We start from the raw sequence: 17102 nt of genomic DNA, 5'->3' as shown, positions 1-17102 counted from the left end.
TACAGTCTCATGGAGAGCAGACATACTTAAATCATAGATAACAGCTGTGGGATGTACTATAGGCAAACGATAGACAATTAAGTGACTCCCTAAGGTCCTCTGTCAAATCACTGATGTCACCAAAGCTGGGGAAAGCAACCTTCCAGATCCAACAGACTCTAACACGTCCATGGCTAAAGTTGTCTTGTATTACAATGGGGCTCAACCCTTGCCTGCCAAGGACCAATTGAAGGTGAACATAGCAAGAAGCCAAGGTGAAAAATAGTTGATGGCTGCCAAAAAGATGTCCAAGAGAAGAGGTACGTGACCTGAAGCAACAGTGAAGGAGATGACGCTGTAAATAGTGAGTTAACTTTTGGTTAGGTCACGTAAGGCTGGACTGGGAAGCCCTTTATACATGGGATAGAGAAGAGTTTTTGTTTTGCTTTTAATCTTTCTTTTTACCCCAGCTAAAGAAATATGAATTAAAAACTCAGTTTTCAAGCATTTCATCATTAATCTATGCAAGGTTCTTTTCTTATTTTATGTTTCATTTTTCTTTTCCACTTCCAAACCCTAATTATATTTCTTTTGCCCCAACAGCACCCCTTCTGATATGTTTGATGTATCTTTAGATGTGCACCCATACTTTCTTGCAAAAGGTATATTATTTTGATGTGATGTGACTTTACAGAAATGATAATGTGATATAAATCCTGTTCTTTTTCCTATGTTTTTCTCTTAATGTTAGGTTTTTAAGACCCATCCATTGCTATAACATCTGGCTGATTTCTTACTGCTCCTTAGTTGTCAATAGTGCACATCTGCCATATTTCATTATCCCTTTCTTTAATGTAAGTACCTAGGTTCTTCCAACATTCCCCAAGAAATTACAGAATGAACATCCTTATGGACCCGTGGGAGAATTTCCTTGGACTGTATACTCTATAGAGTTTTTCACAGGTCTTAGGGCATGTGCACGGCAGATCTCAACAACAGCTGCCAGAGCACTTTTCTGAGTGGTGCTACCAGCTGACACTCCCTCCAGCAGTGCCCCAGGGTTCCATCTTCTGCATTCTCAGCTGCATCATTATCTACCTTCTGATGCTGGCCACTCTTGGACATTCCAAGACAGAAGCTTAGAGTGATGCAATAGTTCACAGGCAGCTCTCTAAGACTCTTCACCTATTAGTGCCATGAGAGAGGGGATGCTTTAAGATCATGCAGGAATGATTTGACTTGCAAAGCCAAGGTGAAACATGTATGTAGGGTCTGGGAACTTTGGGATATATTTAACATTACAAATGCAAAATATTTTCTATGTAGACTTATTTTTTTATGCAAATGTCCCATGCAGTGTTTGCTCCCACTCCCCATGTGTTGGTTAGTTTGTGCAGACTTGGCCAGAAACATGACTTGGCTTGGCCATGGCCAGTCCTTGGCATGGCTGGTAGTGGTAGGCAGAGAAGGGGAGGTGAAGCTGCAAGACCAGTGCCAGCAGAGCAGAAGCTATGCCTTTCTCTTTGTCTTCAGCTGTCATTTTCCTGGTGTCAGAGGGGATTGGCTGGAATAATGAAGTGGTGATAAGTAGTAATAATGAACCTTTGCAGAGTACTTGCTACTGAAAGTATGGTCTTCACACCAGTAGCTGGGGCATCACCTGGATGCTGCCAGTTAGAAATGCAGAATCTTGAGGCCCATCCTAGACCTACTGAATCAGAATCTGCCTTTAGCAAGATCCTCAGGAATTGTATGCACGTTGGAGTTTGAGAAGCACTGCTTCAGTCTTTGCCAAACATTTTCACATAGATTGTCTTATTTAAACCCTTTCCAATATCCCTGATTTCTTTGGGCATAGCTATCAGGTAACTCCCGTATTCCAGCTGGGAAAATTGAGGATGGGCAGTTTGAAACCCTAGAGTACCAGAAAAGCCCAGGGCAAACAGAGTTTCAGACTCTCCAACTGCCTCTTAAGGTCTTTGTTCTTATCCTCTTCTCCCCATGCCCCGTATTCCCTCATTCCAAAAGGAAAACACCCAGGAAGAGCTCATTTCACAGCCAAACAAAAGGGGAGAGGAGGAGAAGCCTCCCAGTCCTAGGATCCTGGGGGATGCAAATTGTGCCTGAGACTAAGACACACTCACTGCGGTTTGGCCTTAATCCTCTTCCTGATCCTTTGCAACTTGAGTTAGGAGGGGCACCCAGATAGACCCTCCCTGAGTGCAGTGTGTCAAGTTCCATTTTTCCTATTTAAATGAGGATTAAGCAGGGGTGTTTAATCTGGGGTCCCCCAGACCCCCAGGGCATTTGTGGATAGAATTCAGGGGGCTGGGGAGTTAGCATTCTTCTCCCCATAACTAAAGGAAGCGAACCACCATAGCTTCAGCAGGACCTGGGACTTTCTAACTAATAGAAATCACAGATATTTTGATATTGAACTGCAACTATTGTACATCTCAAAATCTCCTTTATGCACATCAGGACTTAAATATTGCTTCAATTGTTAGACCCACACTAGAGCTTATTACTGAATGTGTTCATAAGAGAGCACTATATTGCTAAATTACAATTTTATTTTTTGATATTTTGATAGCTGTATATCAGTATAATGGTTTCCTTAGTAATCTTATGTATTTAACTTATGAACTTAAAAACATTATTATGAGAAGGAGCTGATAGGCTGCATTAAACTATAAAAGGACCATGTTAGATTCTGGAAACTTTATCACATCCTCTAGTGTGTTTTGGTTGGTTTGGGTCACCCCAATATTGATTTTTATATCTGTTTTTGGTAGCAACATGACACTTGAAACCAAAAGAGCCTATGTGCTTGTCTTCAGAGGTGAAATGAAAGATTTCTTGAGAATACTGTACTCCACTGCACATCCAGGCTTGGTGGAAGTGGGGGGCTAAGAACCCCAAGGGAGAACATTTATGACCCTTGCCTTATTCTAGATCTCCTTACCATTCAGAAGATTACAATTCAAAATGCCATGCCACATGCTAGACAGAGCAACCATTAACCACAGTTTTCTCTGGTTACTTACTTCCTGCAGGTTTCTGTTATAATCTTGATTATGGTTCACAAAGAAGCTGGAAGATGTTTGGCATTTGACAAGGGACCCCTCTCCCCTCCTTTCACACCATGACACTAGTCAAGATTACCAGGATTCCGAGGTCTGTACAGGTAAAATTAGTAACCAGGACTATCTGGAGGAAATGGAAGCTCATACTTCTAAGTAAGCTGTTAGAACTCTACCTTTACAATTGTTGACGTGCAGAGAGAGGTCCATGATACATCAAGTTAAAAAAAAAAAGGCAGTTTACAAAATGGCATATTTTATTATATAGAGAGAAGTGGAAGTGAGAAGGCAGGGCAGAGAAAAAGTCAGAAAAAAAATATATCAGATGTTAATAGTGGTTAATTTTCGGTTATGGGATTACAGATTTTCATCTGTTTTTCCTTTTTGTATTTTTTCTTTTCTGTGATCATCATGTATTACATTAAAAAAACAAGGAAATAAGGATTTTTGTTTTCATTTTGTAAAAATAAAAATGTTAATGATATTTTGATGCTAGTTGGAACCTTGCAGAGCCATTTAACCACTTAACTAGCTACCTAGTTTTTTGGGGAGATAAAAAAGAGCAGAATGGAGAGTAGAGAAATTTAATTCTTTGCTAAAAAAACCCTAATGTAAAGTTTTATAAAATGCCATATATTTCTTTAAAGAGTGTGTCAAATTAGGTTCCCCCTTATTCTTAGTGAACCAGGCAACAACTGGTGCATAGCAGGGGCTCCATCAAGATGAACGCCCTTCCTTTTACACATTCATTTCCATCTCAGAGTGCTCAATAGAGTTGGGGTGAAGGGGCAGGGTATAGTTTTCTTCCAGATCTACATATGTCCTACTTTTCCAAGGTAAAAAAATTATTTCTTACTCCAATTTTTCTTCCTTTCTATTTGATCAGTTTTTCTAGTCCTCCTTCCTGGGGCTTTCTCCCAGCTGTTTCAGTGGCTTTTTTTGCTATTTGAAGTATTCTCATAAAATGAATATTTTGAAAACTGGCTGTCATTCCGGAGCTGATACACACACGCACTGGTTCAGTTACCTCTTGCAAACCACCCCCAAACCCAGGACTCTCCTGCAGACAGAAGCATGGGCAGGGGACTACACAGTAGAGGGGAGGCAGGAAATGCCACCTGGGTTGCTCTTCCACTTACTGTTCATGATTCTGTGGGTGAGGAATTTGAGTACAGCTTATCTGTGCTCCAGGCTATGTCAGCTGCTGGACTGGTGGTGGCAGGTCCCAGGTGACCCTGCTCATGTGTCCGGAGTCCCGGTCTTGGCTGTTGGTTGGGGTGCGTTGGTCTTCAGGTGGCCGTTTGCCCTTCAGATGTTGTCACATTAGTCAGTAATTCAGCCTAAGCATTTCTGCTTAGTGGCTGGTCTCCAAGAGGACAGAAATGGAAACTTCAAGGGCTTCTTAAGACCTAAGCATGAAGTCCCATGGCACTACCCGGAGTTCTGTTCCTCAAAACAGGTCACAGGGCCAGCCCTGAACAAGGGGTGGGGAAACAGACTTCATTTCTTGATGCAGGAATGACAGTCACATTGGAAGAGGTTGAGTGGAGTGGGAGGGCTGGTTGTGGCCATCTTTAGACACAATTTATTCAACATGAAGAGTTCAAGATTAAAAGTATTTTTTTAAAATGAGCTTCAAGACCATGGTAATAAGTACAATGCAAATAATGAATAATATTCACCAGTCAGAGAGGAAAACTTTTTTTTCTAATCTGACACTTACTTTCTGAATCAGTCCTTGCTTGCCTCTCATCTCCACCTTATGTCACATCAGGCCAAGAAATCATAAGTGTGGCATATGTGAAAGAAGTCCTTGCTGTGTCACCTTTGCCAATATTTCACCATGTGGCTGTCCCCTCTCACTTTTCTTCCTGTATGTATAATTCCCCAAAGGCCCACCCTCAGTTCTCGTATCTCCTGTTCTTTACTTTTCCTAGGGGATTTCATCCAATCCTCTGGCTTCAAATATCATTTATACCCTGATGACTCCCAGATTTTAATCGCCAGCTCAGATCTTTCTCTCCTAGCCTCCAGACCTGAAATTCCAACTGCCTCCCAGGCATTTCTATTTGGATATTGCACAAGTCATCTCATCTTTACATGTCCTAAATCAAATTTGGCATCTTCTTCCTCTCCACTAAAACCTACTGCCTCCTTATGGTCCCTTCCTTGGGCAATAGTGTCTTGTTTTTGTCCTATTTCATCCAGTGAATCAACCCGGTGGTCCTCCTCCATACCTCCCTATTCCCTGTGCCCACGTGCAGTGAATTATGAAATCATGTTGGTTCTTGGTCTGCCTCTTCCATTCTTTCCATGCCTGCCACCTTTTCTTAATTCAGGCTAGCATCATCTTCCTTCATGACTACAAAAGCCTGCTCACTGGGGTTAGGCTAACCCCCACCTCTGGTCCATTCTCCACACTGAGCCAAAATGAGTTTTATATATCATCATTCGTTACTAAAACCTGTCTGTAGGTTGCCACTGTCTTCAGGATGAAAGGTCCGCTTTCACATTCCTTAGCATGGCACACAAAAGCCTTTTATGTTTGCGGCTGCTTTCCTAACACCCTAAGTTCCCCATTGCACATATCGAATCTGTGATCCAGACAATTCAGAGCTTCCTGAATCCCCAACAGTCTCTCCATTTACAACTTCCACCTCCTCTCCTCCAGTTTATACATTATCTGGGGGAAGCGTTCCCTGACCCTTGCTTGGCCTTCCCAGGATGATCCATGCACACCCCTTTCTTACCATTTACCACACTCTATAGTAATGGCTGGCTCACTTATTTACTGTTACCACTATATTGGAAGCTCTTTCAACACACTTTTATGGTTGTTCCTCAATGTTCAGCTAGTGCCTGGCATATTGCTAGTGCCTGGCAATGATTGAATTGTGATGATACTCACTGACTATAAGGAGCAGAAAGATGGCTGGCAGGTACAATGTATTTTAATATTCATAACTCAACTGAAGGATCTTTATATACCAGTACCCCCTCTCCCCCACTGCCCCTTCATTATTATTATCAAAGGAGAGACCAGCACCATCAGCAGGAAAGGTCAGCATCTCTCTGAGGTACTGCTTACTACTGCCCAGGGCTTCCTTTTATTTATGCCCAAGGTGATACTTTCCATGCCTGGGAAAGTGTCTGGGAGTCATCTGGGTATAAGTGGTATTTGAAACCAGAGTATTGGATGAAATCCTGTAGGAAGAGTAAAGAACAGGAGATAATGATGCAATGATGCAAGCTAAGGGAAAGGTATAGAAGGACCCATACTTCTGCCTATGCATTTGTCCACATCTCTCTGTAACTCCAGTGGGTCTTAAGAGACAACCTACAGTTTTATTTCTTCCATTAAAAAATTTTGAGCACATAATAAAGAGCAGACATGGACCAGAAAGCTGATTGTGACATGGCCACCATCTTGAAGGAGCTCAGATCTGGGTGCAGCGTGGGCAGGATTCAGTACTGTAAAGTAATTCTTGCAATAGGATGTGATATGTGCTCTGCATCCAGCAGGGAGGTGTGGAAAAGTGTTATGGGAGCAGAGCAGAACAATGAATTTATTCATCTTGGAGTTATCAATGAAAGCTTCAACAAGGTGGCAGTGGAGCAGAGGAAGGCAAAGGAACCATTCAAAGATTAAAATGTGTTATTTCTCCTGAGACACCATGGCCTCCCATTGCACTTTAAAGAAAATCTGTATTTTATACTGTGGCCTGACTATAAATTTCTCAGTAGTCTGTCTCCTCCTGCCTCATTCTCTGTGTCCCCAGCACCCTCTACACCTTTAGCCACACTGCAAGCTCCTTCCTGCTATAGGACTCTGCTGTAGGTGTTCCCTCTGCTCAGGCGTGCTCTCCCTGAATCTGCTTATCCTCTCTTTTGGCTTTCAGCTGAAAATTATCCTTTCAAGTACACAGTTGACCCCTGAACAACATGGCTTTGAACTGTGTGGGTTTTTCAATATATTGGAAAATCTTTGGAGATTTGCAACAGTTTGGAAAAACAATTATTTTCTAGTGTGCTTTATTATTGTAAGAATACAGTATATAATACATAGAACATACAAAATGTGTGTTAATAAACTATGTTATTGGTAAAGCTTCTGATCAACAGTAGGCTGTCAGCAGTTTTGTTTTTAGGAAGTTGAAATTTACATGCAGATTTCCGACTGTGTAGGTAGGTCAGAGCATCTACACCCTGCATTGTTCAAGGATCAATTATATATATATATACACAAACATATATATACACGTATATATATTCCACTTGTCTTTGTCTTCTCAGCTGAACTTTTCTGAGAGCAGGAACCTGGCTTTTTTCCTTGCTATTGTCCCGAATGCCTAGAACACAAAGTAGGTTCTCAAAAAATATTTGTTGACTGGAGTGCGTAAGCAACAGCAGAATGTTTATTGAATGAGCATGTGGCTTAGAGCCATGAAGGTGCACCTATGTTTGAGGACAGCAAGTCATTTGCTATGGCTGAGGGGCAAGAGTGTGTCTGGGTGGGAGATAAGGTCGGGAGGGTAGGGAGAATAGTTGGGGGAAGATTATAGCGCTGGATAGAATGGCCTTTTATCTCCTAGGCAGCAGGAGCAAAGGATCATTTTTGACTAGGGAGTGTCATGATTGGATCATGACTTTCAAAAAGCCACTCTGGTCAAAATGTGGAGAGTTTGGGCACTGGAAACCAGATGGGGTGAGGGGGGAGGCTGGGTGAGGAGATTGCAAATTATTTAATCCCAAGCAAAAGTTGGTGCCAGACTGATTTAGAGCAACATTTGGGGGGTAGAAATGAAAAGAAATGTGAGGAAAGGGAGACATTTCTGAGACAAAGCTGCTGAGACTTGCGGACCAACTGGATCCAGGGCTTTGAGGGAGAAGTTGAAGGCTGGGTGGGAGACTATGAGCCCACAAAAGGAGAAGAAACTAAAATTTTAGTGTTGGTTATGTTGAGTCTCAGGTGCCTGGGGAAGATCTTTCTCTGAATTTCTAGGAATTGTGCCACCAGCACACTGTTCCTCCTACCCCTTTTCTCTTTTCTTTCCTGTTTTGAATCACTCCCACAAGCCATCAATGCTCCCTGCTTCTCAGCATGCTGGGGCACCATGCCAGCAGGCTCAACATTCCTGAGGAAGGGACCAGGCTCAGACCTGGAGGGCTGGTTGTGCCCACTGGTGGGGGTGGCTCCCTGACAGGAAGGAAGGCTGGCCTACTGGCTGGGCACAGATGGAAGCTTCCTTTGCTGCAGCAGGTGCCCAGGGCCAGCTGCTCCAGCCCCTCAGGCTCCCATCAACAGGATGGGACAGCCCAGGCGGAAGGAAGCGTGCAGGGAGGGACACCCCTGCAGACAGAAGTGGGGGGTGGGGCACGGGGGTGGAGGGGAGACAGGAAGAGCTGCCTGGGCCACTGAACTGGCACTCTTCCAGCAGATTACGGAGAGGGAGGGACAGGAGGCCATTCAGTCCTTTTCCCCGCCAGCTTCAGGAGTCTCTGGCCCTGGTCAATCATATTATTATTATTACTAATGTTGCTAGTTAATCTGGATATACCAGGAAGAATCATGAGATGTTCATAAACTTGGCAGTTTTGAAAATCATTCCCTTCTAATGTTCATTCTGTGATTACCAGAAAAGACACTTGCGTTAGCCTTTCAGTTACACAGAGAGGTGAGACAGCTCACAAGAGGGGCAGTGATTTTTAGCCACGTGTTCAGCCTGTCCAAAGGAGATAAACTCTTCTGTTTGCTGTAAACCCGGTTATCACTAACCAGTTCGCCAACAGCGTGCTGGGAACGGATACCAAAAAGCCAAAAGGGGACAAATAGGCAGCCAAAGCAGAGCGGCAGGCTGCCAATCAGGAGGCCCCAGACCGGATCGGAGGTGGGAGTTGTAAGGAAGTGGAGGGAGGGTGGTGCTTTGGAGGGGGTGGTGTGTAGCTGACGCGGTGTGCATCCTGGCAGCATCCCCCCCTCAGGCGTACCCCATCCCCGCAAATAGTTTCCAGGCAAGGCGTTTTCGCAGGCCATGGCCCGGGGTGGGGGTGGGGTCTACCTTTGAAACAGCTTGTAGACTTCCAACTTAAACTTTACACCTAGCTCAAAACTCAATTCCGCAACCTAGGGTTGGCGCCAGGGGAGAAAAACTCGGGCCTACGGCTCCCCACCACCCCATTGATGCAGTTCTCAGGGGTTCCTGCAGTCCCCACACCGTTCTTTCGGCTGCCCTAGAGGAAGGATGGGTGGGGCGGGCACTGCTGCCAGGGTTGCAGATGGGGAGGGCTCGCCCTCGCCCGAGGCCCGGGTGTAGGCGGGGGCGCAGGAGCAGGTGTTGGTTCAGTGACATGGTAGTCTCCCCTTCCCGCTCCGTTGCTTCCCACTGCTCAGCGACGCGAAACACAGCAAATGCTCGAGAAATGCAGCTCAGTTGGTCAGCGGGCTCTGCTTTCTCGCCAGACACGTTAGAGGACGGCGCTTCCAAATGCAAATCTCTTGGCTGGGGCCCCCTGGCTTGCAGCCGCCACATCCCCGCCTGGCTGCCCGGCGTCCCGCCCACTCCGCAGCGAGTGGAGATGGGGGCCCCTAGCGGAGGGGACGGGGCGGAGCGGGCATCCCTTCCCACCTCCCACGTGGGGCTGGCCCTCCGCAGTGCCTGGGCACGCCGCCGCTGCCACGCCTCCTGGCTAGGCCCCCGCCCGCGGCACCGCCCCGTAGGCCGGAGCGGAGAATGGCAAGTGGTGGGTGGGCGAGGGGTTGCGGGGTGTCACTGAACCAGGTGGCAGCAGGAGTTCCCTCGGGCAGGGCCGAAGGAACTCGCGGCCCGGGATTGTGTACACGCTCCACTGACACAAGCTTCACGCTGCCGGGCAGCCGCTGATCACGCGTGGCCCCGCAAGCCCGTTGGCCGGCGCCTCACACACCTTTGTCGCTGATTGGTCAGCCTCAGGCTCCGCCTCCGCTCCCGCCCGCGGCGCGGGGCAGGCGGAGCAGCTACCTGAATGGGGAGGGGGCAGACGGCGCGGAGCGCGGCGGCAGCGGGAACGGCGTCGAGTGTCTCTGGGCGCCGGTCTGTGGCCAGGCAGCCTAGCAGCCGGTTCTGCTTGCCTCGGGCGGCCAGACAACCATGCTCAATTTCGGCGCTTCTCTCCAGCACGCTGAGGTAAGTCACCTGGGGATGCCCCTGGCCTTCCCTGCCTTTCCAGGTCTGAGGAGCCAGCGGGGGCGCGAACCCCAAGTCCCAGACTACAGACCTGCCTGAGGACGTGGGCTGTAGCGCAGTCGTGCCTGCAGACTGGACCTTGGTGAGGGCGTGATGGGTGGCGGCGGGTCAGGAGAGGCGTAGTGTGGAATCTAGAGTGGAAGGGAGAGGAGTCTTGCTCAAGATGTGATAAGGGAAGGGGCATGCTGCAGGGACACTTGAGGCAGGTGAGGGCGAGAATGACAGGAGGGACGGGAAGAGTGAGAAGGGAGCTACTGCTCCGAAAGCAACGGCAGGGGGAAGTGTGGAAGGGGAGGGGGATAATAAGGGGACCACCCTGCACCTGGCGCCGGCGTCTGGATCAGGAATGCGACCTGGGGTGAGGGAGGGGGTGCTGCTCTCGAGCATTTGAGGGATGGGTGCCCACAGGAGAGAGGGCTCCCCATTTTGGTGTTCTGAACGGACTTGCAAGACGGGGGCTACTCAGCAGATAGCCGGAGGCTGGGGAAGGGGGCGCCCGGCGTGGGCGCCGGGGAATGTCAGGTGGGCACGGGCCCCGGCCGCCGAGGGAGTACGAGGACTAGCCCCCCCACCGACGTCGGCAGGGGACTTCTCATCCCTAGCGGGGGCAAGTGGTCGCCTTTTGAGGATCCTTTGGAGGGTGTCAGGAGCCGCCTCCGGGATGGGAGGGTGGAAAGCGGGGCCCAGGAGCTGGGCTGGGAGAGCCGGGGTCGCGAGATGCGAGGGATGATTGTCGAGGTGGGAGCCGCAGGCCGTGGGGCCGCGCGTCTGGAGCTGGGGCCTGTGGGGGCTGCACGTCTGGCAGCCCGTGGAGACGCGCGACGGGCGGGGGCCGGAGCTGCAGGAAACCGCGGAGAGGGGGCGCCGCGTCTGCAGGGAGAGACGGGGTGGTCTGAGGTCCCGCGGGCGGCGTGGGCGGGAAGCGCCGAGGGCTCGGCCGGATCCCCGGGGGCTGCGGCCGGGAGGAGGGCGGAGGCAGGGTTTCCGCGGGGACCCGGCTCCTCCTCCGGCAGCTGAGGCGGAGGCCGGGGGTGGGTCGGGAGCGGGTGCGCCCGGGGAGTTTCTCGTCCCCGAGTGACCCAGCCCTGGCCTCCGCCAGGGGCGGGAGCGAGGCCCAGCCCCGCTGTCGGTTCCTAAGGGAACGGCGGCTCGCTGGAAGCGGGAAGGGGCGGGCGCTGCCGGAGCTAGGCGCCCTCGGCCCCGCCCCTGCCCGCGAGCTGGGGCGCGCACTGCCGGGCGGTTGGCGGCGGCGCCCGCGGCCCCTCCCCCGGGCCGGCGCTAGGGCGGGGGCCTGCGGGCTCAGGAAGTAGGTGAAAGGTGACGGCGCGGCAATTCCCAGTTCACGTTTCCTGCGCTGCCCGGAGCCACGGCTGATCACGCTTTGTTCACATGCCTCGCCCCCTCCTTCCCCCCGCTCCCGCCCTTCGCGGCCCGACCAATCCAGGCCCCGGCCTCCCAGCCGGCTGGCGAATGGCGGGGGCAGGGACGCGGGGACGTGCGAACTGCGAGAAATGTTCCCAGTGACTCACTCGCGAGCCTCATTGAGGTTAGGGCGGCCCCATCCGTCTGTCCCCGCCAGCGAGGATCTCCCCCGCCGTCCGCCTCCGCCCCTCGTCTGCCTCCCCCGCCCGCGCTTTGCCCGCGCTTCCCCTTCTTCCCCTCCCTTGTCTTCCTGCCCTTCTCAGCTCACCCTCTGCTTCCCTGCTACCTGCATTTTCTCTTTTTACCCTTCCTTTCTTTGGTGTCGAAGCTTTTACGCATACATGCGCTGTCTATTGCAGCTTACGTAAAGGCGGGCGCGATTATGCAATTGCATTATTAGCGACATTTCCATAGCAATGGCTGTTTTCCTAAGGATTTCATCAAGAAGGGTTTATGCATTTTTTAATAATAACCTTGCAACGTAAAAAAACAGTTTTTCCTTTGGAATATTTACATCATCTCTACTTTAACCAAAAGAAAAGGATCCCATTAACGGGAAATGGAAAAAATGGAGTTTCAGGGCCTTCAATATGAATCATTAAACTCTTGATAGAAGCTATGTAAATAAATACAAAACTTACGTTATGCCATTAAGCAGTTTTTTTTTAAATTAAATGGTTTTAACTATTGCAGATTCTTACATTTGGGGTTTTTGCAAATTCCTAATAGAATATTATATTTTCTAATTATCCACTTTTTTGTATGTTGCATTAGTTGGTCATAGTTGTGCATAGCAAACCATGGAGTTTTCCCACATATTTCACTTTTTTTTTTTTTTTTACCATAGATGATCAAGTTACCAATAAATTTTAGATTTCAATAACTTAGTACACTAATTTGACTCTGACGATTCCTTACCCTGTTGATTTTATCCAAAGTGTAAAGTGATTTTCCAAAGGTCAGACAGATATCAAAAGGCCAGAGCTCTGTCCACTACACTCTACCTTTTTAAGGAAGTTCGGGCCTGTTTCATTTTTCAATTGGGAAGTCATCTCAAAAGACCTCACAGGTTACCTCTACTAGTGGTAAAAGAACTTGTGGAGCCTGCCTTGAGCTATTTTGTCTGAATCCAGTTGCAGGTGATTATTCTGGGAAGAATATAAAACTTATTTTTTTTCTAAGCCAAGTGCTTCTCCTTTTTGGATCGCAAATACATGGATACATTTGGCCTTGGTCCTCTTAGTGGTAATAACGTGCTCCTCTCTACTTTGCAGGAATATCAGTAAAGCCTGAATGTGAGGAAAAATAAGGAAGATTTCATCACCACTAACATCAGAGTTAGGGGTTAGAGAAAAAATTATTTCAGATTATAACTTGGACAGTTATGTAAATTGTAAAGAAAAGTACATTGTTACTTGGATGACAAAAATAAGCTTATAAGCAGTTAATCTTGTTTTTACAGGAGGAAAGAATGGAAGTGATTTCTGAAAGATTAAAAGAAAGTGTGTATTTCTGGAACAAAACTGCAGAGAAAAGTGATTTTGAAGCTGTAGAAGCGCTTATGTCTATGAGCTGCAGTTGGAAGGCTGATTTTAAGAAATACATTGAAAACAGACCTGTTACTCCAGTGTCTGATATGTCAGAGGAAGAGAATCTGCTCCCTGGTACACCAGATTTTCATACTATTCCAGCATTTGTAAGTATTATTGTTCTTAAGATGAATGTAAATGATAGAGTTTCTTATAATAAATTTCTCACACTGTTTCCTGTATATTTATTTCTCTTCTCTGTAGTGTTTGACTCCGCCTTACAGTCCTTCTGACTTTGAACCCTCCAATCTGATGGGACCAGCGCCATCTACTGGACACTTCAAATCATTTTCAGATATTGCCAAACCTCACATTGCTGCACCTTTCAAAGAGGAAGATAAGAGTCCAGTACCTGCCCCCAAACTCCCCAAGGCTCAGGCAACAAGTGTAATTCGTCATACAGCTGACGCCCAACTGTGTAACCACCGATCATGCCCAGTGAAAGCAGCCAGCATCCTCAACTATCAGGACAATTCTTTTAGAAGAAGAACCCACCTAAATGTTGAGGCTGCAAGAAAAAACATACCTTGTGCAGCTGTGTCACCAAACAGATCCAAATGTGAGAGAAACACAGTGGCAGATGCTGATGAGAAAGCAAATGCTGCACTTTATGACTTTTCTGTGCCTTCCTCAGAGACGGTCATCTGTAGATCTCAGCCAGCCCCTATGTCCCCACAGCAAAAGTCAGTGTTGGTCTCTCCACCAGCGTTATCAGCAGGGGGGGTGCCACCCGTGCCGGTCCTCTGTCAGATGGTTCCTCTCCCTGCAAACAACCCTGTCGTAACAACAGTGGTTCCCAGCACTCCACCCAGCCAGCCACCAGCCGTTTGCCCACCTGTTGTGTTCATGGGCGCTCAGGTGCCGAAAGGAGCCGTCATGTTTGTCGTTCCCCAGCCTGTTGTCCAGAACCCCAAGCCTCCAGTGATGAGCCCAAACGGCACCAGACTGTCTCCCATTGCCCCGGCTCCAGGGTTTCCCCCTTCGGCAGCAAAAGTCACTCCTCAGATTGACTCATCGAGGATAAGAAGTCACATCTGTAGCCACCCAGGATGTGGCAAGACGTACTTTAAAAGTTCTCATCTGAAAGCCCATATGAGAACACATACAGGTACCAACCCTTCCTTATATCTTAGAAATTTAGATGAAGATTTTTTGGCAGTGATCACCAAGTGTAAGGCAGGCATGTCAAGAAGAACTTAGCTTATTAGCTAGCTCGGTAGATATTTATCAGAGCAAGGTCCTCCAAAATATTTCATCACGGTGTTTTTGTTTTTAATTTCTCCAATGATGGGTCTTTAAATGTCTGAGTAGTTACTTTATTAAAGTATGTTTAAATCTTGTGAACCAAAGCTGAGGTCAGAAAACTTTTTTTGTTTTTGGCTTCTTTTATAAAGGGATGATTTTTAATAAACTTGAGAGAAAAAGTTGGTGTATTGAGTGATACACATAAAATACTTGATAGTTTATTTAGCAGCTTTTACTATTTTAAAATGTGGCTCCTAAGACATTTTAAAGTGTGTGTCTTTAGCTATAATTCAAATACATAATTTACATTGATCAAATAAATGCATAGTAACAATAATCTGAATTTTTCTTTGTTTCAGGAGAAAAGCCTTTTAGCTGTAGCTGGAAAGGTTGTGAAAGGAGGTTTGCACGTTCTGATGAACTGTCCAGACACCGACGAACCCACACAGGGGAGAAGAAATTTGCCTGTCCCATGTGTGACCGGCGGTTCATGAGGAGTGACCACTTGACCAAGCATGCCCGGCGCCATCTGTCAGCCAAGAAGCTACCAAACTGGCAGATGGAAGTGAGCAAGTTAAATGACATCGCTCTACCTCCAACCCCTGCTGCTACACAGTGACAGATGACAAGGTGAAGAATCAGAACTAACTTTGGTCACGGCCAGGAGCCAGTGGTGATAGAAAAATGCTGCCACTGCAAGTCTGTGGCACTCCGGTGGGGCCTGAAAGCAGAAGCCCCACAGTCTGGGGAGAAGGCCCAGCCGGGGTTAGATGACAAGAAGTGCTGAGGCCACAGGCAGGTCGCAGAGTGGCGGGATTCATTGCTTACCACGTGAGAGAGATGAGAAAGTTGTTATTCCTTTAAATCTTTCTTTGAAGGTTTCAGATAAGGGCAATGTAGGTGGCACAGATTTTGAATTTGTGTAAACAGTTTATTACTTCACCATTTATATTTGAGACCAACTTTTCAATGTGATTCTTCTAAAGCACTGGTTTCAAGAACAGAGACTGGAAATAAACATTATGGTACAGAGACGGAGATGGAAAATTGATCTGTATTATTATGAATATTGTCATCATTTCCTAGAGTTATCTTGTTTACTATTCCTAGTCTTTCCAATCAACTTTGTGGACTTAGTTGTTAAATATATCTAGAACTAGCATTTTTTCACTATTACTTATATTTGGAATTGAGCATCTGTATATTGCTAAAGAGGGCCCCAACAAATTGGAATCCTCAATAATTTAATTGCTTTGAAGTGTAGCTACAATATCTTTGCATTTTTATTTTGAAAGTTTAACAAATGACTATATCTAGGCATTTTATTATGCTTTGAACTTTAGTTTGCCTGCAGTTTCTTGTGTAGATTTGGAAATTGTATACCAGTGTGTTTTCTGTAGACTTTAAGATACACTGCACTTTGTTTAGCAAAGAAAAAAAAATTCAAAGATGAAATTATGTATTGTAAAGAAGGGATATCAAGAATTTTAGATAACTCCTTGAAAAAGATGGCTTATGTCATCAGTAAAGTATCCTTATGTTATGAGGATATAACACATGCTTTATTGAATTAGAAAGTTAATGACTGTTATTCACAAATGGACAAATTTTGTCCTGTTAATTTAGGAGTTTTTTTGAGGGGATGTGAAACTAGGTGGATAGAAAAATTAAAAAACATTCACTTTTGTTAACAGTATTTCTGTTATAGTCTGTGGGATGATGATATACACAGTGGTAAATCAAAAGTGAGTTGTTTAAAATATATAGTGAAATTGTCACTATATCTTCCAATTTAACATCTTTATATTGGGTGTAGATTTCTGACATCAAAACTTGGGCCCTTCCTTGGAAAACAAAAAAGAGTTTTCTTTTAATAAAAAAAATCCTTGTGATTTAGAATTTGCACAATACTTCTTTTGTTGTACTTTATATCTTGTTTACAATAAAGAAATTCCTTTGGTATATATAACTGGTTGATTGCATTTGTTGAAAACCATTCTCAAATCTTTTTTTATTTAAAGGTTTTTTTTTTTAGATTTTTTTATTAAGGTATTACTGATAAGTACACTCTTATGAAGGTTTCACATGAAAAACAATGTAGTTACTATATTCACCCATATTATCAAGCCCCTCCTCCATACCCCATTGCAGTCACTGTCCATCAGCGTAATGAGATGCCACAAAGTCACAACTTGTCTTCTCTGTGCTACACTGTCTTCCCCATGATCATCTGCCACCCCACCATGTGTACTAATCATAATACTTCTCAATCCGCTTTTATGCCCTCCCCTTTGGTAACCATTAGTCCCTTCTTGGAGTCTGTGAGTCTGCTGCTGTTTTGTTCCTTCAGTTTTGCTTCATTGTTATACTCCCCAAATGAGGGAAATCATTTGGCACTTACCTTTCTCTGCCTGGCTTTTTTCACTGAGCATAATACCCTTCAGCTCCATCCATGTTGCAAATAGTAGGATTTGTTTCTTATAGCGGAATAGTATTCCATTGTGTGTATGTACTACTTCTTCGTAATCCATTCATCTACTGATGGAACACTTAGGTTGCAT

The 17102-nt window shown here is 46.2% G+C and overlaps 1 protein-coding gene across 2 annotated transcripts; it reads left to right on the top strand.

Annotated features, from left to right (window-relative positions):
• The first annotated feature begins 9815 nt into the window (after window positions 1-9815).
• KLF10 (KLF transcription factor 10) lies at window positions 9816-16510 on the top strand. 2 transcript variants are annotated; one of them, XM_017648806.3, is made up of 4 exons: window positions 9816-10225; window positions 13170-13403; window positions 13501-14404; window positions 14901-16510. In XM_017648806.3, exons 1-4 carry the CDS (start codon window positions 10190-10192, stop codon window positions 15158-15160), a joined length of 1434 nt encoding a protein of 477 aa, XP_017504295.1. In that variant the 5' UTR covers window positions 9816-10189; the 3' UTR covers window positions 15161-16510. The 2 variants fall into 2 exon arrangements, with proteins under 2 accessions (XP_017504295.1, XP_073086016.1); XM_073229915.1 differs by lacking the exon at window positions 9816-10225 and adding an exon at window positions 10347-10367.
• Window positions 16511-17102: the final 592 nt, after the last annotated feature.

This window comes from Manis javanica, chromosome 2 (genome assembly GCF_040802235.1).
Source record: "Manis javanica isolate MJ-LG chromosome 2, MJ_LKY, whole genome shotgun sequence".
Classification (NCBI taxonomy): domain Eukaryota; kingdom Metazoa; phylum Chordata; class Mammalia; order Pholidota; family Manidae; genus Manis; species Manis javanica.
Note: the sequence above shows the minus strand (reverse complement) of the source record. Positions and strands in the feature narration are given on the sequence as shown.